We start from the raw sequence: 15029 nt of genomic DNA on the forward strand, positions 1-15029 counted from the left end.
CGTTTTTAATAAAATATTCATTTCAGAACTTATTAAAAAAACAAGAAGCTAGTTTACGAATACAGAATAAGAAATGAGCGTACTAAAATGAAGCAGGAAATCTCTTTGTACCTCTCTAACAAAGTGCTTAAGAAAGTATTAACAAACAGCCTCGCATACTGCTCGAACTATCTGCATAAGTGTTTTAAGTTATTTCCATACAATGGAAAGAGTGGCTATAATCTTTGCTTTCTGTTCATTTTATTCCAGTATATTTGCTTCCTGTAATTGGCATATTATGCCAGAATATTCCTGCTTTGAAAGTAAAATTAAACTTATCCTCGGCCTTCATTCCGTATTGTATGTTCAAAGATATAAAAATTTTATTTCTCTAAATTTGTTCAGTTATATTTGATTTTCATTTTCGTTTATATTTTTGGAATTCCGGTTTTTATGTTGTGTGTTTTAAATATATGGTAATAAGTAATTCTTTAAGTTTATTAAAGAAGTTATCGAAGATTTATATATATATATATATATATATATATAATTTTTTTTTACCAGTACACAAACTTTTACCGATAGAGAAGCCTCGAAGGTTGTTAACGTCAAATGCTCTTCAACATAAGCTCCACTGTCTGCGCGGTTAAGTTGTAACTTGCATTTCCTTTTAAATTCATGTATTGGTTTGCATTTTTGATGCGATCAGTTGATTGTAGCGTAAATTCTGCTGTATCAATAATGACGTCCAAATTTTTCTGGTCTGCATTTTTGATGCGATCAGTTGATTGTAGCGTAAATTCTGCTGTATCAATAATGACGTCCAAATTTTTCACTGGCGGCGCTGTCCCACAGGAAAACTTTTACGTCTAATGATTTGTGGACAACGTAATGGTAACTTATCGTCTTCCCATCATCTTGCTATTATCTCTCAAATGTGTCTACGCCATTCGCAAAGTGAAGGGATGGGATCCTCTAATTTTGTAAATAATTCGAGTTATTAGAAACTTTTTCGTTAAGGAAGATTGAACAACAACCTATTCCCTTCACATCCGAGTATGTAAATGTTTTTATCCTGGCAATGAAAATAAAAGGGAAGAAGTGAGCATGTGCACTGAGCTTATATAGGGTGGCGCATACTGTGCTATCAATTTGAGTTGGCACTCTGGCCAACATGCTTGAGCATATGTGTGGCACACTTACGTCCGTAAATAATTAGAAATAAAGTAATTAGTACACCGTACATAGTTGTTCATTGCAAAGGCAGATTGTGGCAATCGTTAGAATACGTTCAATGGGTAGTGCGGCGAAACGGAGAAGATCGGAAGAGTTACAGGCAAGACGGTTGGATGGTACAGTTTGGTTCCAACAGGCCGGCACAACAGTAAGCTAAAGTATGTCTGTACTCCGACATTATTCCACAGGACATGTTGAAGCTTACCCGAATCTGGAGTACGTAACAATTATGAGAAGAGCGGTGCCACTTCTGATAATGGTGACACTGGGGGACTTGATGCTTAGTGATGTTATTTTCCACAGTCACTATGAAAAACATTGGTTTGTAACAGAGTATATGCACTCTCGATTTTATCCATTGGGTTTAACTGCACTTGAGAAAGCATCATTATTTGCTTAGTTCGGTTTCTGATCAGTTGTACCATTTTGTGAATTAAGCATCCTTTTACTCTTAGTTCTGAGTTAATTTTATTGGCATCGATAACAAACTCACGGATAAGAACACTGACGGAACATGTATGCTTGTGGTTGACCTTATAATGCTGGATATTTTGCTCCTGGAATAAGGTTAGAGTGTTCTGTGATCATCTGCCGTTTACGGAAGAATGTTTGGAATTGTCCGCTGACTTTTAGCTAGGAGTTCCGAATTGGTCTTGTTTGAGAGTAGGGCAGAAAAATCCTAAAATGCAATTCCATCTGGAACTTTGATCGTAACAGGTATGAGATTGTGCTGTTGATTAGGAATATTCCTCAGCTGCATTGAGGAGTTAGCATTATCATTACTTTAGTCACTGTCTGGAAGTTTAGAATATCAAATTGATTTTTAGTAGTGATGTACTGTAATATTTTATTTTGACGCCGTCTTTTGACCCTTCTAGCAGGTTTTTTAAAGCCTTAAGAATCGTGAGTAACCTCGTTAGAATTATTTTCGTTATTAATAACATTACTGTTATTTTCCCTTTTATCTAAGTGGAGAATAAGAATTTGCGAAGAGGAGAGGGGTCGCTTGCCTTAAAATAATAAGAATCTTACTACTTACCTCTAAGAAACTGCAGTTTTCTTTGACTTGAATCTATATTCTTTGCTAGGTGTTCGGTTTAGTCGTCAGGATCGCCAGCAGCCGGCATTCCATCCTTGTACAGCTATTTTCTTTAAACATATCGACTTTATCTTTTTTTAAACATATTTGCCCTTATGTCTTCATTATATGTATCTACATTAATAGAATTGCCTAATTTAGTTGAAATACCCGTAAAATTATCAATTACTGCATTAGCAGCATCAGGTTATAACCGCCCGAAAGGATGTTCAGATCATGGGCACCGGAATACTCATCAGAGCTCTGAGATTGTAGCACCTAGAAGGCTACATGCAGAATCCATTATATTTCAGGGTCACTAGTGTCTGCATTACCCATATTATACATTGCGGTGAATGCCTATGTGTATACTGCTGCTGGACAATCACATAAAGTTAGTATAAGTTTCTCGCGGTCCTCCTGTTATTACTTAAAATTGGTAGATGCAATATTGGTAACCTATTGTTACGAATTTGGTATTTAAAAAGCTAATGTTAGTTCAATTAGAAATTAAATGGTTTTATTTCTCGCGCAGTGCAGCGCGTGACGAATATTAAAAGAAAGCTAAGCCGGAAAATTGAAAATACAAGAGCGCGTGCATTAAATAAATAAATATCTCTTTTTATTTCGAGAAAGTACTGGAAAATTCTAGCGCATGATTTTAAAATCTTATAAAAGGAGGAAAACATCTCAGTTTGTAGTAGTTGCTTAGTTTGTTGTTGTTTAGAAAACTACTGTTGTTGATTGTAGCGAATTCGCGGATTAGCGTTCTTTAGCTGTTTTGAATTACGTTCTATTGGACATTTGAGTAGTCAAAAGAAAACTACTGTGAGATATTGTAATACTGCATGATAATTTGAGAAAATTTAAGCATTTTTGTTGTGATAATAATAAATTTTTGTTCATTTTTCATCGGACTTGTGCATTCATTTCATAACAAACCCGTACGCACGCAACAATTTTTGGTGTCAGGAGTGGGGTTTGAATGCCAATAACAAGAGCGATGGAAGAACAATTGAGACAGCTCATTAGTGCTTTTGCTGCATTCCAAGAAAAGATGGAAGCTGGCCAAGCATCATTTAAGGAAGAAATGAAATTGGGCCAGGAATCCGTTAAGGAAGAAATGAAATTGGGCCAGGAATCCGTTAAGGACGAAATGAAAGCCGTTCAAGCTGGTCAAGAAGAAATGAAAAGAGAAATTACTTGCATAATAGAAAATAAATTTGAAGCTATGGAAGGCAGAATTGACGCAGTTGAAAATAAAGTTGGACATATTGAAGAAAGAGTTTCTTCGGTGAAAGAAGAAATAGAAGAAAGAGTTTCTTCTGTAAAAGAACAAATTGACGAGAGAGTTTCTGCAGTTGCCAAAGAAATGGATACTTTAAAGAAATTCGTAGCGTCGGCAGGGAGCAGGAGTGATGATTTTAAATTCTTACCAATGCCTGCTCGTCCACCTCTGAAGCTATCCACATATGATGGGAAGACCTCCTGGCAGGTGTATAAGACACAATTTTCTATCGTGGCGGATGCGAATGGATGGGATTCCCAAGCTAAGGCCTGTCATCTCGTCGCTTCTCTGAGAGCAGATGCAGCGGATATCCTGCAGACTCTTCCCGAAAACCAGAGACTAGACTTTGAAGCTCTATCTGGCGCATTGGAGCTGCGCTTTGGTGAGAAGTGTTTAAAAGACTACAGCAGGCTCCAATTAAAATCTCGTCAACAGAAGCCTACCGAAACACTTCAGGAGCTCGCCGCGGATGTTGAAAGGCTGTCCCATCTCGCCTTTTCGGAATGCCCGACAGAAACAAGGGAAATCCTGTCCTTGCAATACTTTATCGACGGCATCCGAGATACTGAAATACAGAAAGCTCTACGAATGGCGGATGTAAAAGATTTAAAAAGTGCTCTAGTGTACGCCATGAAATTTGAGGCAGCCCAGCAAGCCACTCGTCGAGACCGCCACCCAGTCAGAACTGCTCAAGTCCAGGAGCCAGGGGATCAAGTCACCGCTCGACTTGACGATTTAACTAGACAACTGAACGCCTTGAGACGGAATATTGGTGAGAAGAAACCGACCGTTAAGTGCTGGAACTGCGGTGCTGAAGGACACATACGACGAAACTGCAAAACACCCCAGGGTACTGATGTTAAGACCGCTTCTAACAAGCAGCAGGGAAACTAATCAGTGGCCATCTCGCGGGGCGGAGGTTGCCAGATAATGAAAAGCCCCCGTTTAAAGCGCTTCAGATTTCTGCAGTGAGAGGCGGCAGTAATGGACTTTTCATAATAGGACATATTAATGGAGTTCCGTGCAATATGACTATAGATACAGGAGCCAACGTCACCATCATCCGAAAAGATTTGGCTCAACAACTAGGAAACAAACTTATCTGGACGCCGCCCTGCGTTACCCTCCAGACTGTGTCCGGTGAGAAGATCGACATCGACGGAAAAGTAAATGTTAACATCACGTTTGGAAGTGCCGCTTACCATCACACGGCATATGTAGCAGAGATCACTGATTCTTGCATACTCGGATTGGACTTTCTAAGGAAATACAATTTTTCCTTGGATTTTAAAAATAACGAATTGCATTCTACATCTGAGGACATAGCGTTATTTCTCGTTAATGATGAAGAAGTTAAATCTGTCCATAAAATCATAGCACAAGACTATATTACAATACCGGCAAGAACAGAAATTTTACTTCCTGGATCCATAGCCGAAAATAGAAATTTCCGCTACGGCATCATAGAATATCCCAATAACTGTAATATCCCAAAAGGAGTATTAGTAGCCTCAACACTCGTCGACCTATTCAGAACGGTTATCCCGGTGAGAGTCGCCAATGTAACTGAAAAGTCGAGAGTTATTAAGAAAGGTGAAGTGGTTGCAACATGTACTCCAGTAACCAGCGTTGAAAAAAAAGAGTAACATCCCAGAATCCGTGTCCTCAGAGAGCATTACATCGGAGTTATTGCAGAATGCACAATTAAACGATAAAGAGAAAAATGCTGCCGATCGCGTCATTAAAGATCTTCAAGTTGTTTTCTCCCGCTCGTCTTCTGACGTGGGTCGAACTAGTTTGACACAACATAGAATAGATACTGGCGATCATCCCCCGATCAAGCAACATCCAAGACGTCTACCGTTTGCTAAACAGGAAGAGGTGCGAACACTGTTTAAAGATATGGAAGAAGGCGATGTCATCGAGCCTTCAGCGAGTCCATGGGCATCTCCCATCGTTCTCGTCAGAAAGAAAGACGGCTCAACAAGATTTTGCGTTGACTATCGCCGGTTGAATGAGGTTACGAAGAAAGACAGTTACCCTCTTCCTAGAATTGATGACATTCTAGACACTCTTTCTGGAAGCAAGTGGTTCTCAACACTTGATTTAAAGAGTGGGTATTGGCAGGTAGAAATCCATCCTGATGACCGAGAAAAGACGGCATTTACTACGAGACAAGGACTTTGGCAGTTCAAAGTGATGCCGTTTGGACTGTGTAATGCGCCGGCAACATTCGAACGTCTTACGGAGACTGTTTTGAAAGGCCTTTCTTACGAAGCCTGTCTGATATACCTGGACGATATCATCATCGTCGGAAAGAGTTTTGAAGAGCATCTAGAAAATCTTAGAAAGGTGCTTCAGAAACTGAAAGAGGCCAATCTGAAGCTGACTCCCGCTAAATGCAAATTGTTTCGAAAGGAAGTGACTTACCTGGGACATGTCATCTCTGCAGAAGGTGTGCGCACGGATTCTGAAAAGGTATCAGCGGTTAAATCCTGGACGCGTCCCGAAAATGTCCATCAGCTGAGAAGCTTCCTAGGGCTTTGCACCTACTATAGGAGATTCGTGAAGAACTTTTCTTCCATCGCAAGACCACTTCACAAGCTGACAGAGAGCAAGCAAAGATTCTTGTGGACAAAGGAATGCGAGGATGCATTTAACAACTTAAAGGAAGCTTTAACATCTGCTCCAATCCTGACGTATCCTCAGCTCGACAGACCATTTATTCTCGACACCGACGCGAGCAATGAAAGTGTCGGTGCTGTTTTGTCCCAAGAAATAGACGGCCAAGAACGTGTAGTAGCTTACTGGAGTAAGTGCCTGTCTAAACCGGAGAGGAATTACTGTGTCACAAGGAAAGAGTTGCTCGCCATAGTCAAAGCTGTAGAACATTTCCATCATTATCTATACGGGAGAAAATTCCTCCTCCGCACGGACCATGCCTCATTGGCGTGGCTTTTAAATTTCAAAAATCCTGAGGGTCAAATAAGCCAGGTGGATACAGAGACTCCAAGAATATGACATCACTATCCGTCATCGTAAGGGATCATCACACGGAAACGCCGACGCCCTGTCTAGAAGACCTTGCCAAGAAAACTGCCGATATTGTTCCAGGGTGGAAGCGAAATACGAGCTGCTGACTCCGGTCGCAAGACAAATTACAACATCAACATCGGCTGCTCGAGACCCGTGGAGTGATGATGAAGTCAGGAAAGACCAGCTGGAAGACCGCGACATTAAACCCATACTTGATTTAATAGAGTCATCAAACAGAAAACCTACATGGCAGGACATTTCTATCTGTAGTCCTACAACAAAACAATACTGGGCATTCTGGGATTCACTTCACATTCGAAACGGCGTCTTATACCGGAAATTCGAGTCGGATGATGGGAAGACGTTCCGATGGCAACTGATACTTCCAAGATCCCGGATTCCTGATGTCCTCAAAGAACTACATAACAGCCCTACAGGAGGTCACTTTGGAATTATGAAAACCTTACAGAGAGTTCGTGAGCGCTTTTACTGGAATAATGCAAAGAATGACGTGCAAAAGTGGTGCCGATCTTGCGATGCCTGTGCAGGTCGGAAAGGACCGAGGAAACGCAGCCGAGGCAGACTGCAACGTTACAACGTAGGTGCGCCTTTTGAACGTATCGCCTTTGACATCCTGGGACCTCTGCCACGAACTGCTGATGGCAACAAATACATACTCGTTGTCATTGATTACTTCACCAAGTGGCCTGAAGCTTATCCTATTCCTGATCAAGAGGCAGTCACAGTAGCTGAGGTAATGATACAGCACTGGATTTCCAGGTTCGGAGTGCCTCTTCAGTTACATTCCGATCAGGGAAGGAATTTTGCCTCGGCAGTAATCAAAGAACTATGCAAACTACTTGGCATTGACAAAACTCAAACGACGCCATTGCATCCCCAGTCGGACGGCATGGTAGAGAGGTTCAATCGAACCATCCTTAATAACCTCTCATTAGTGGTTTCCAGAAACCAACAGGACTGGGACAAGAAATTACCACTCTTTTTACTGGCTTACCGCAGTGCTGTCCACGAGACTACCGGCTATTCTCCATCACAGATGCTCTTCGGTCTTGACCTTCGTCTGCCTTGTGATCTATTGTTTGGCCGCCCTCCGGATGCTCCTTCATCGTCTGAGGAATATATTCAAGATCTCCAGGCCCGGTTTGAAGTGATGCACAATTTTGCACGAGAGCGAGTCAACTTGGCGACGGAGAAGATGAAGACCCGATACGACACAAGAGCTACTGAACATCAATTCCACGAAGGAGACAAGGTGTGGTTGTGGAATCCGACTCGACGGAAAGGACTTTGTCCGAAATTAGTCACCTTGGGATGGGCCGTCCACAGTCCTAAACAGGCTGAATGACGTCGTGGTTCGGATTCGTAAGTCTTCGAACTCTAAACCTAAAGTCGTTCATTACGACAGGTTAGCTCATTACTATGGCCATAGTACATAATGTAAATAATTGTAAATAGTATAAGACCATGGTCCATTTTGTTTTTAAATGTGTATTTGGTTTGTATTTGATAGCATTTGATTTGTTTTATGTATTGCATTTATTGTTCATGTTGTTTATTATTGTAATGTAATGCTTATTAATGCATTTATGCCACAGTTGTAAGTTTTGCTTCCTGTCCAGGGATTGTACTGCCCGGGACGTGCAGTCCTTGGGAAGGGGGCAGTGTTACGAATTTGGTATTTAAAAAGCTAATGTTAGTTCAATTAGAAATTAAATGGTTTTATTTCTCGCGCAGTGCAGCGCGTGACGAATATTAAAAGAAAGCTAAGCCGGAAAATTGAAAATACAAGAGCGCGTGCATTAAATAAATAAATATCTCTTTTTATTTCGAGAAAGTACTGGAAAATTCTAGCGCGTGATTTTAAAATCTTATAAAAGGAGGAAAACATCTCAGTTTGTAGTAGTTGCTTAGTTTGTTGTTGTTTAGAAAACTACTGTTGTTGATTGTAGCGAATTCGCGGATTAGCGTTCTTTAGCTGTTTTGAATTACGTTCTATTGGACATTTGAGTAGTCAAAAGAAAACTACTGTGAGATATTGTAATACTGCATGATAATTTGAGAAAATTTAAGCATTTTTGTTGTGATAATAATAAATTTTTGTTCATTTTTCATCGGACTTGTGCATTCATTTCATAACGAACCCGTACGCACGCAACACTATGATAATAATTTTCTAAGCTGTTCTTCATATTGGCTCACATATATAACTGGAACTAGCTCTTGTGCATTGCAGAATTTTTTGTTCTGCATGTGTATTTGTTTCTTTTCCAGTCATAAAGTATACGTGATTCAAGTTGATATCAGCTGTATGCAAGACAAGTATTTCTTGTCTTAATCATTGTCGCATTGATATTTTCAAAGTTGAATTGGGAGTTAAAATGTTTCGCGAGCAATTTAAAATGTTTTATTTTGTGAAACGTGTAATTTGAATTTTTTATTATTATTATTCTTTCAACATTGTTATGGTTTCTAGGAAAAAACGACAAAGGGAATTTTATGATGTGACTTTGAAGGAAATGGGCAGAGCTAATCTTCGTTAAATCTTGCTTTCCCATACTTGCTTTTTTAATTTAATGCTTTTCTAACAGATGTAAGGAATTGAATCAAGAGTTAATTTAATCGAAGGGTAGAAAATTTATTGCCACAAACAGTTTTTTTTTTTTCCAGAAGCTAGATTTATTTTCAAACTTTCGTTCTTGCTCTCCCTACTAAGTAAATTATTTTGCTCCTACCGTAACTTAATTTCCATCAGGTTCCATCATTAAACTTAGTTTTAGGTCTAAAGTAATTCTTAATGAAGCTGAAAGAAGGCATGATTATGTTAAATATTGTTTAAAAAATAAAACTAAAATGTAATATGCTTCGTTATTTTACTTTGTTTAGCCTTAACTGTGTCTTGGAAAGGAGATTTCGTATTTTTGTGTATTCATTTTCGTATGTTATTCGAGATAAATATATGTATCCCCTCTTAAAAAAGTAGTTGTCCTTGATTCTGAAAATTAATTAAATAGTTTTAAATATGCTTTGATATTACAGCAATCATCCGAACACGAAGCAAATGAGGAAAATTGATGAACTGTAAAGTAACTGTAAGTCACAATAAGAGATGAAAATGAATCTGATAATGGGTATTGTGTGTCATGTGCTTTTTTATTATGGGTCGCAATGCATGATAGCCATTCAACCATTACCAATCACCTCAATGTATACCGTGAACCGCATTTGGGAGATTCAGAAATATAAACAGAGCAATTAATAATGATAATATAAGGTTAAATGTTACATGTGACTAATAAAGGAGTTAAAAAACGGATGTTCGGATGATTGTTACAATGTCGACTTACATTTGTTGTTTGCAGCAACACTAAAATTCCAAGTAGTATTACTTGTTCACATTCTTGTACAGTTCCTTTTTACCTCTCACCAACCTATATACATAAATAAGGGAGGTAATGTTTCGATATTGACAAAAATCAGATAATGGATAAGCATAAATTAGTGTCTCTGCAAACTGGTACTTTACCTAAAGTTCATAATAGCAGTTTTTAATGAAAAACTATATTAAAATATAATCCAGAACTTTTCAGTTTCGTTATTTAAGACTTTAATAATCAATGGCAACAACATATTAGGTTTTGTCTAAAATTTATAAACTGGAATTTTAATGAAGTTTATTAGCAGATTTCCGTAAAAAAAAATATAATGTTATTCAAAATTTCTTAAAGGCCAGTCATACCTAATAAAATATAATCCAAAATTTCGTATTGCAGATCTCTGTATTTATTGGAACAATAAATTAGATTTTGCTTACGAACGATCAATTGGAAGTGATACCTAAGCTCGTTGTTAAGACATCGAGTAAAAGTGTCGGAGGTCATGTGCTGGCTACACATTATTTTTAAATTTAGTTGTGCTTATAGTACTTATCATTTTCTTCAATTTCTTTGTCCACTTATATTTTATCATTACATATGTATAATACAGAGTATCTTGATTAAGACTATTATTAGCAGACTTCAATGAATTGCATTTTAGTCACTGAAATTCATTGGATAATGCATTTCTCGTGAATGTTATTCTTATCCTTCTTAAGATAGATTATTTGTATTATCCGCATTTACATTTAACGCTATTTTTCAAATGACCATGTTTCTCAAATGATGAAGTCCGGCTATATTATAACCTTTCAGTTAAGAGGTATTTCTGATAGATCTTTGTTTTAACCCTTTACGGTGTTCTCAAGCAAGTTATGAGCGCACTTGCATTTGCTTTCTGTCTACCAAACAATGCGCCACGTGATTTCCGCAGTCAGGGAGAACGAAGCCCAAGGAAAAGAGGTTTTGGCAGTCTCTGTTACTTGACCCGCTTTTTTGCTCAATGCTTTCTCTCTCTCAGGCTGAAGAATTAGTAGTAGCTTTGCTTGTGACTCACGCGGTTGGTTGTACGAGACGGGATGGTCTTATGCGGGTAATTCTGACGTCAACGTGATATCGGATTTGGATATTCCTTCGATAGTTCAGATTCATGGATCTCGTGGAAGAGAAAGTGGTGAACTTGTTCCCGTGGTTCTAGTTTCTATAGTGCATGTTATTACTATTTTTTTTTTCTTCCCTTGTGATTTGAGCTACGCATGTAGGACGAATGGAAGGATCTGCAGTCTTGGTTTCGGTAAGTATAATGCAGTGTGACTTTAGCACCTTTCTCAGCTATAATATTATGATGATCTAGTTGATGTGTTACTGTAATAACGAAATATATTAATTTGTTTTTTTCGTTCAGTGAAGGCAGGGATCATTGAATTTTGTCATACTAGTCGCGAATGTTTTCACTGTAAATAGTCATTAACATGTTAAGGATAATTTAATTTACATAGTAGAAGAAATTTAAGAAGGATTATATTTCTAAATGGATTATGGGCTTGAAAATCACATAGAAGCCTCTACTGTTAATCTAGTTTCTCATAGGAAGTCTAAAGCGCTAGGAGCGGTCATTGGCCGTGATAGAGGGAAACTCACATTATTCATAATGCCCTTTTCTAAAATTACAGTTCGCATATCATGGCCGCAATTGACGGGAGCAAATAGTAAGAATTTAAATTTGGATTGAAATTGTCGTGTGTTCTTACTTTTGAAGTAAACTTATTTTATTGAATGTTTTAAAATACTGCTTTATTTCACTGTTTTGATTTCAAGAACAAATTGGTAATTTTCTTAATTATAGGAAATCAATACATTAATCGTACTATATTACGATTAAAATGGTAATAATCGTTCTGGATGTACTTTTAAAGAAAATTACTGAATGCTATTATAAAATTGACAGTTATGAGCAATGAATCGCTGTGCGGTCACCACTTGCTAGTGGGTTAAACACCAAGCAATTGAAAATTAGAGCATCATAAATTGTTTATCTGATTTTTCTTTTGATTATTTATTGGTTTTTGGATAAATCTGAAGTGGAGATAATATGTATGCATAGTTTTAAAAAATGCTGTAAATTTATGTGTTCGGGGAATTTAAAATGAAATTTTTATATAAAATTAGAAGTTCTTAATTCACACCATGCGGCCGCAGACGTTTATATTCAGGAAAACATTTTTCGCCAAGGTTGATCCGTTGGACACTTCAAAAGTTTAATTATAAAACACACTTCGGGAAAGGAAAATGCAGTGACACGCTGTCAAAAATAAAGTTTGATGACGAAGGCAACACAGTAAAATGCGCTATGCTATGCTGACATCAAAAATACTTGACTCACCCGAGACTATTATTAAAGAATTGCAAAGGAATTTTAAAATATTTATTTTTATCTAAACAATTTGCAATTAAATGTAAAAATTGTTTATTTAATTTCAAACCATATTTTAATTCCTAGTGGCAGGATGGATCGGCTGTTTAGTTGTTTTTGTGTGTGGGCATCATAAATGCGAGCTGTATGTTTTCAAAAATTTCGCGGAAGTCTGTATCATTAATTTTTTTTCCAATACAAAATCTATCACGAAGCTATTACTCAGTAGGCAGATAGTCTTTATATGCTTTATTGTATCTGTTTGCAGGTTTCATTACAGCTATGATCTTAGGAAAAGATTAAGTATGTCAGATTCCTTATTTTTTGTAATATTGAGATCTTTTTATGCCTGTAAATTTATGTACGGTTACTCACTTTTAAACTGAAATTTACTCGTATTTCTACTTCCCGAACACGATTTAATTAAAAAAATTCTACATCATGAAAGTTTAAAGAACCGTAATGAATGTGACCTTAAGTGCCGTAGAATTCAGCTGCAGACGTTCAGAGCAGAATGAAGGAGATAAATGGATTTCCCAGATAAATTGCCGGGGAAGTATCGTATACAAGCATTAAAGGAAGCTAAATTTTGTTTTCGTGGATGACAAAAAATTATGCTCGCGTAGCAAATACTGGATACAAAGCGTAAAGGCCACTAAAACGTGTTTAAAATTTATAACCATTTTAAGAAAATAAAGTGAAGAGCGGAGGCGGATTGCGCTTTACTTATTCTATTTATTTATTTACTTACTTTTAAGAGCTGTAGGATAAATGCCACGTTTACTAAACGTTTTTTAGATCACGGAGAAATGCAAACATACTGTCGTTATTGTTGTTATAAATTAATCACATTTCGCCTTCATGCAATATTCGTAAAAAAATATATATATAACAAGCAAATTTAACCGTTTTATTGGCAAAATTATTGGCAGTAGTCTAAAGAAGCGACAGAACATTTGTCTTCGCGAGCTGGATATTTTGTTGCAGAGTGAGCAATTAATTTGCAATTAATTATTTATACATTTGATATGTGCTGAAAATTTTAATATGTGCTCAGATGTGTGTCGTATTTCATTTTATAGCTAGAAGAAACGATTTTATTCATTTTTGAGCGAATTTCATGAGATATCCCCAAGGTTTTTAACAAGTAATGGTACAAAAAGTCGAGAGAATACTGAAGTATTTTGATGAAGCATTCATTGGCCTAGCAATAACCAAGTGGATAAAATCGCTGAATTCTGATAATTCAACTTAGATTAAAGCCTGGTTAACGAGATGGCTGAATGAGTTTTCACGGTTTGCCTCTGCAGGCAGGGCATCCTCGTGCGCTGTTGCGTTCATTTGAACCAGGAAATAAACAAAACATCTATTATTACGTCACTCAATTTATTTACGCATCCAGAAACGGAAAGTAACTGTTAACCCTTTCCGGCACGCTACCTTTTAAAGTCGAAGTTTTTATTTAAAAAAAAGGTAGGCAGTCTAATTAGGCCTAGAGAAGTACACAAATAAAATTTTGTGAAGATAGCATTTATCGTTTTAATTCTGTGGGTGTGCCCAAAGTGGCACACTGATTTAATAGAGCTTCGAAAAGAGTGCTGAAACGAGCATTGTTGTCAATGAATTGACCGATGAGATGCGGAGAAACAAAGAATACAGACGCTCAGTTGTCCTAGATTATCGTTGAGCCCGTTCTGGGCACACCTAGGGTTCGCCGTTTGATTTTAGGCAAGATCTCAAGGTAAAAATTTAAAACTAATATATAATGAGGAGAATAACATACAATAAAAAATAAGATAGAAATTTCTTTTCAAACAATTCCTCTTATACCCTAAAAAAATCTGGAAGATTTCTTTGAAAAATGAGGGTCTTAAAAAACTAAACATGGCTAAAATATATGGACTGGTTTGTGTTGAGCTGCCATCTACTATAAATAAAGAAGGTTCAGAGTAACCTATAGTAACCTATAAATCCTTTTTCATTCAGTTTTTCTGTGCGTACAAAAGGAAATTTTTAGTCCTGTAGCCTACAATATAAGTTAATAAAATTTATCACTTTTGACTGAATTTCGGAATCTGTGTATATTTTCATCCTTCTAACCGTCTTAGAACTGTCTTGATGTAAAGAACATTTGTAATATTTCAAAAATCTTCATATGGTTGGTTTCCTAGACACATTCCTCAATATTTGCTAAACGAAAAATATTGTACCCAAGAATTGGCCCTTAAAAATACAGAAATTGACTGCCACTGAAATAATTGATTACATGTTTAAAAAAAATCAATCTAATGTTGGAAAATGAAAAATGTTCTTGAGGAAATGCGGAACTGTTATAAGGAAAAACATAAAACAAATAATATTGTAGAAGGGTGAAATCGCAGACTGAACAAGCTTGTTAGAGATCTCGTCCATCATTCAACTAGGTCATCAAAACACTCAGAGAAAATTCAAAATGCAGCGACTCTCAAATCGGAAAGAAAGAGGAGGGAAAATACGCATTTAAGTTGACAACAAGATAGAAAATTCTCAAAATGGTTTAGAGGCATTGACTTGAATTGACATAATTGACTTGGAGGCATTCATTAATTTGGAATAATATCAAAA

The 15029-nt window shown here is 37.1% G+C and overlaps 1 protein-coding gene across 5 annotated transcripts in view; it reads left to right on the forward strand.

Moving 5' to 3' along the window:
• Positions 1-15029, forward strand: part of LOC118184736 (protein sprint-like) — a 309002-nt gene that overhangs the window by 92613 nt on the left and 201360 nt on the right. The window contains exon 1 of one of the 5 annotated variants that reach the window (XM_035354468.2): positions 11071-11306. The exons of 3 other annotated variants lie outside the window; for them this stretch is intronic. In XM_035354468.2, the coding sequence (XP_035210359.1) occupies positions 11280-11306 (27 nt within the window). In that variant the 5' untranslated portion in view covers positions 11071-11279. Of the gene's footprint in view, positions 1-11070; positions 11307-15029 lie in introns of those variants that run through there. One more of the 5 variants, XM_035354490.2, reaches the window with a different exon arrangement.

This window comes from Stegodyphus dumicola, chromosome 2 (assembly GCF_044657685.1).
Source record: "Stegodyphus dumicola isolate Sdum_Otavi_A_Nest chromosome 2, ASM4465768v1".
Taxonomy (NCBI): Eukaryota; Metazoa; Arthropoda; class Arachnida; order Araneae; family Eresidae; genus Stegodyphus; species Stegodyphus dumicola.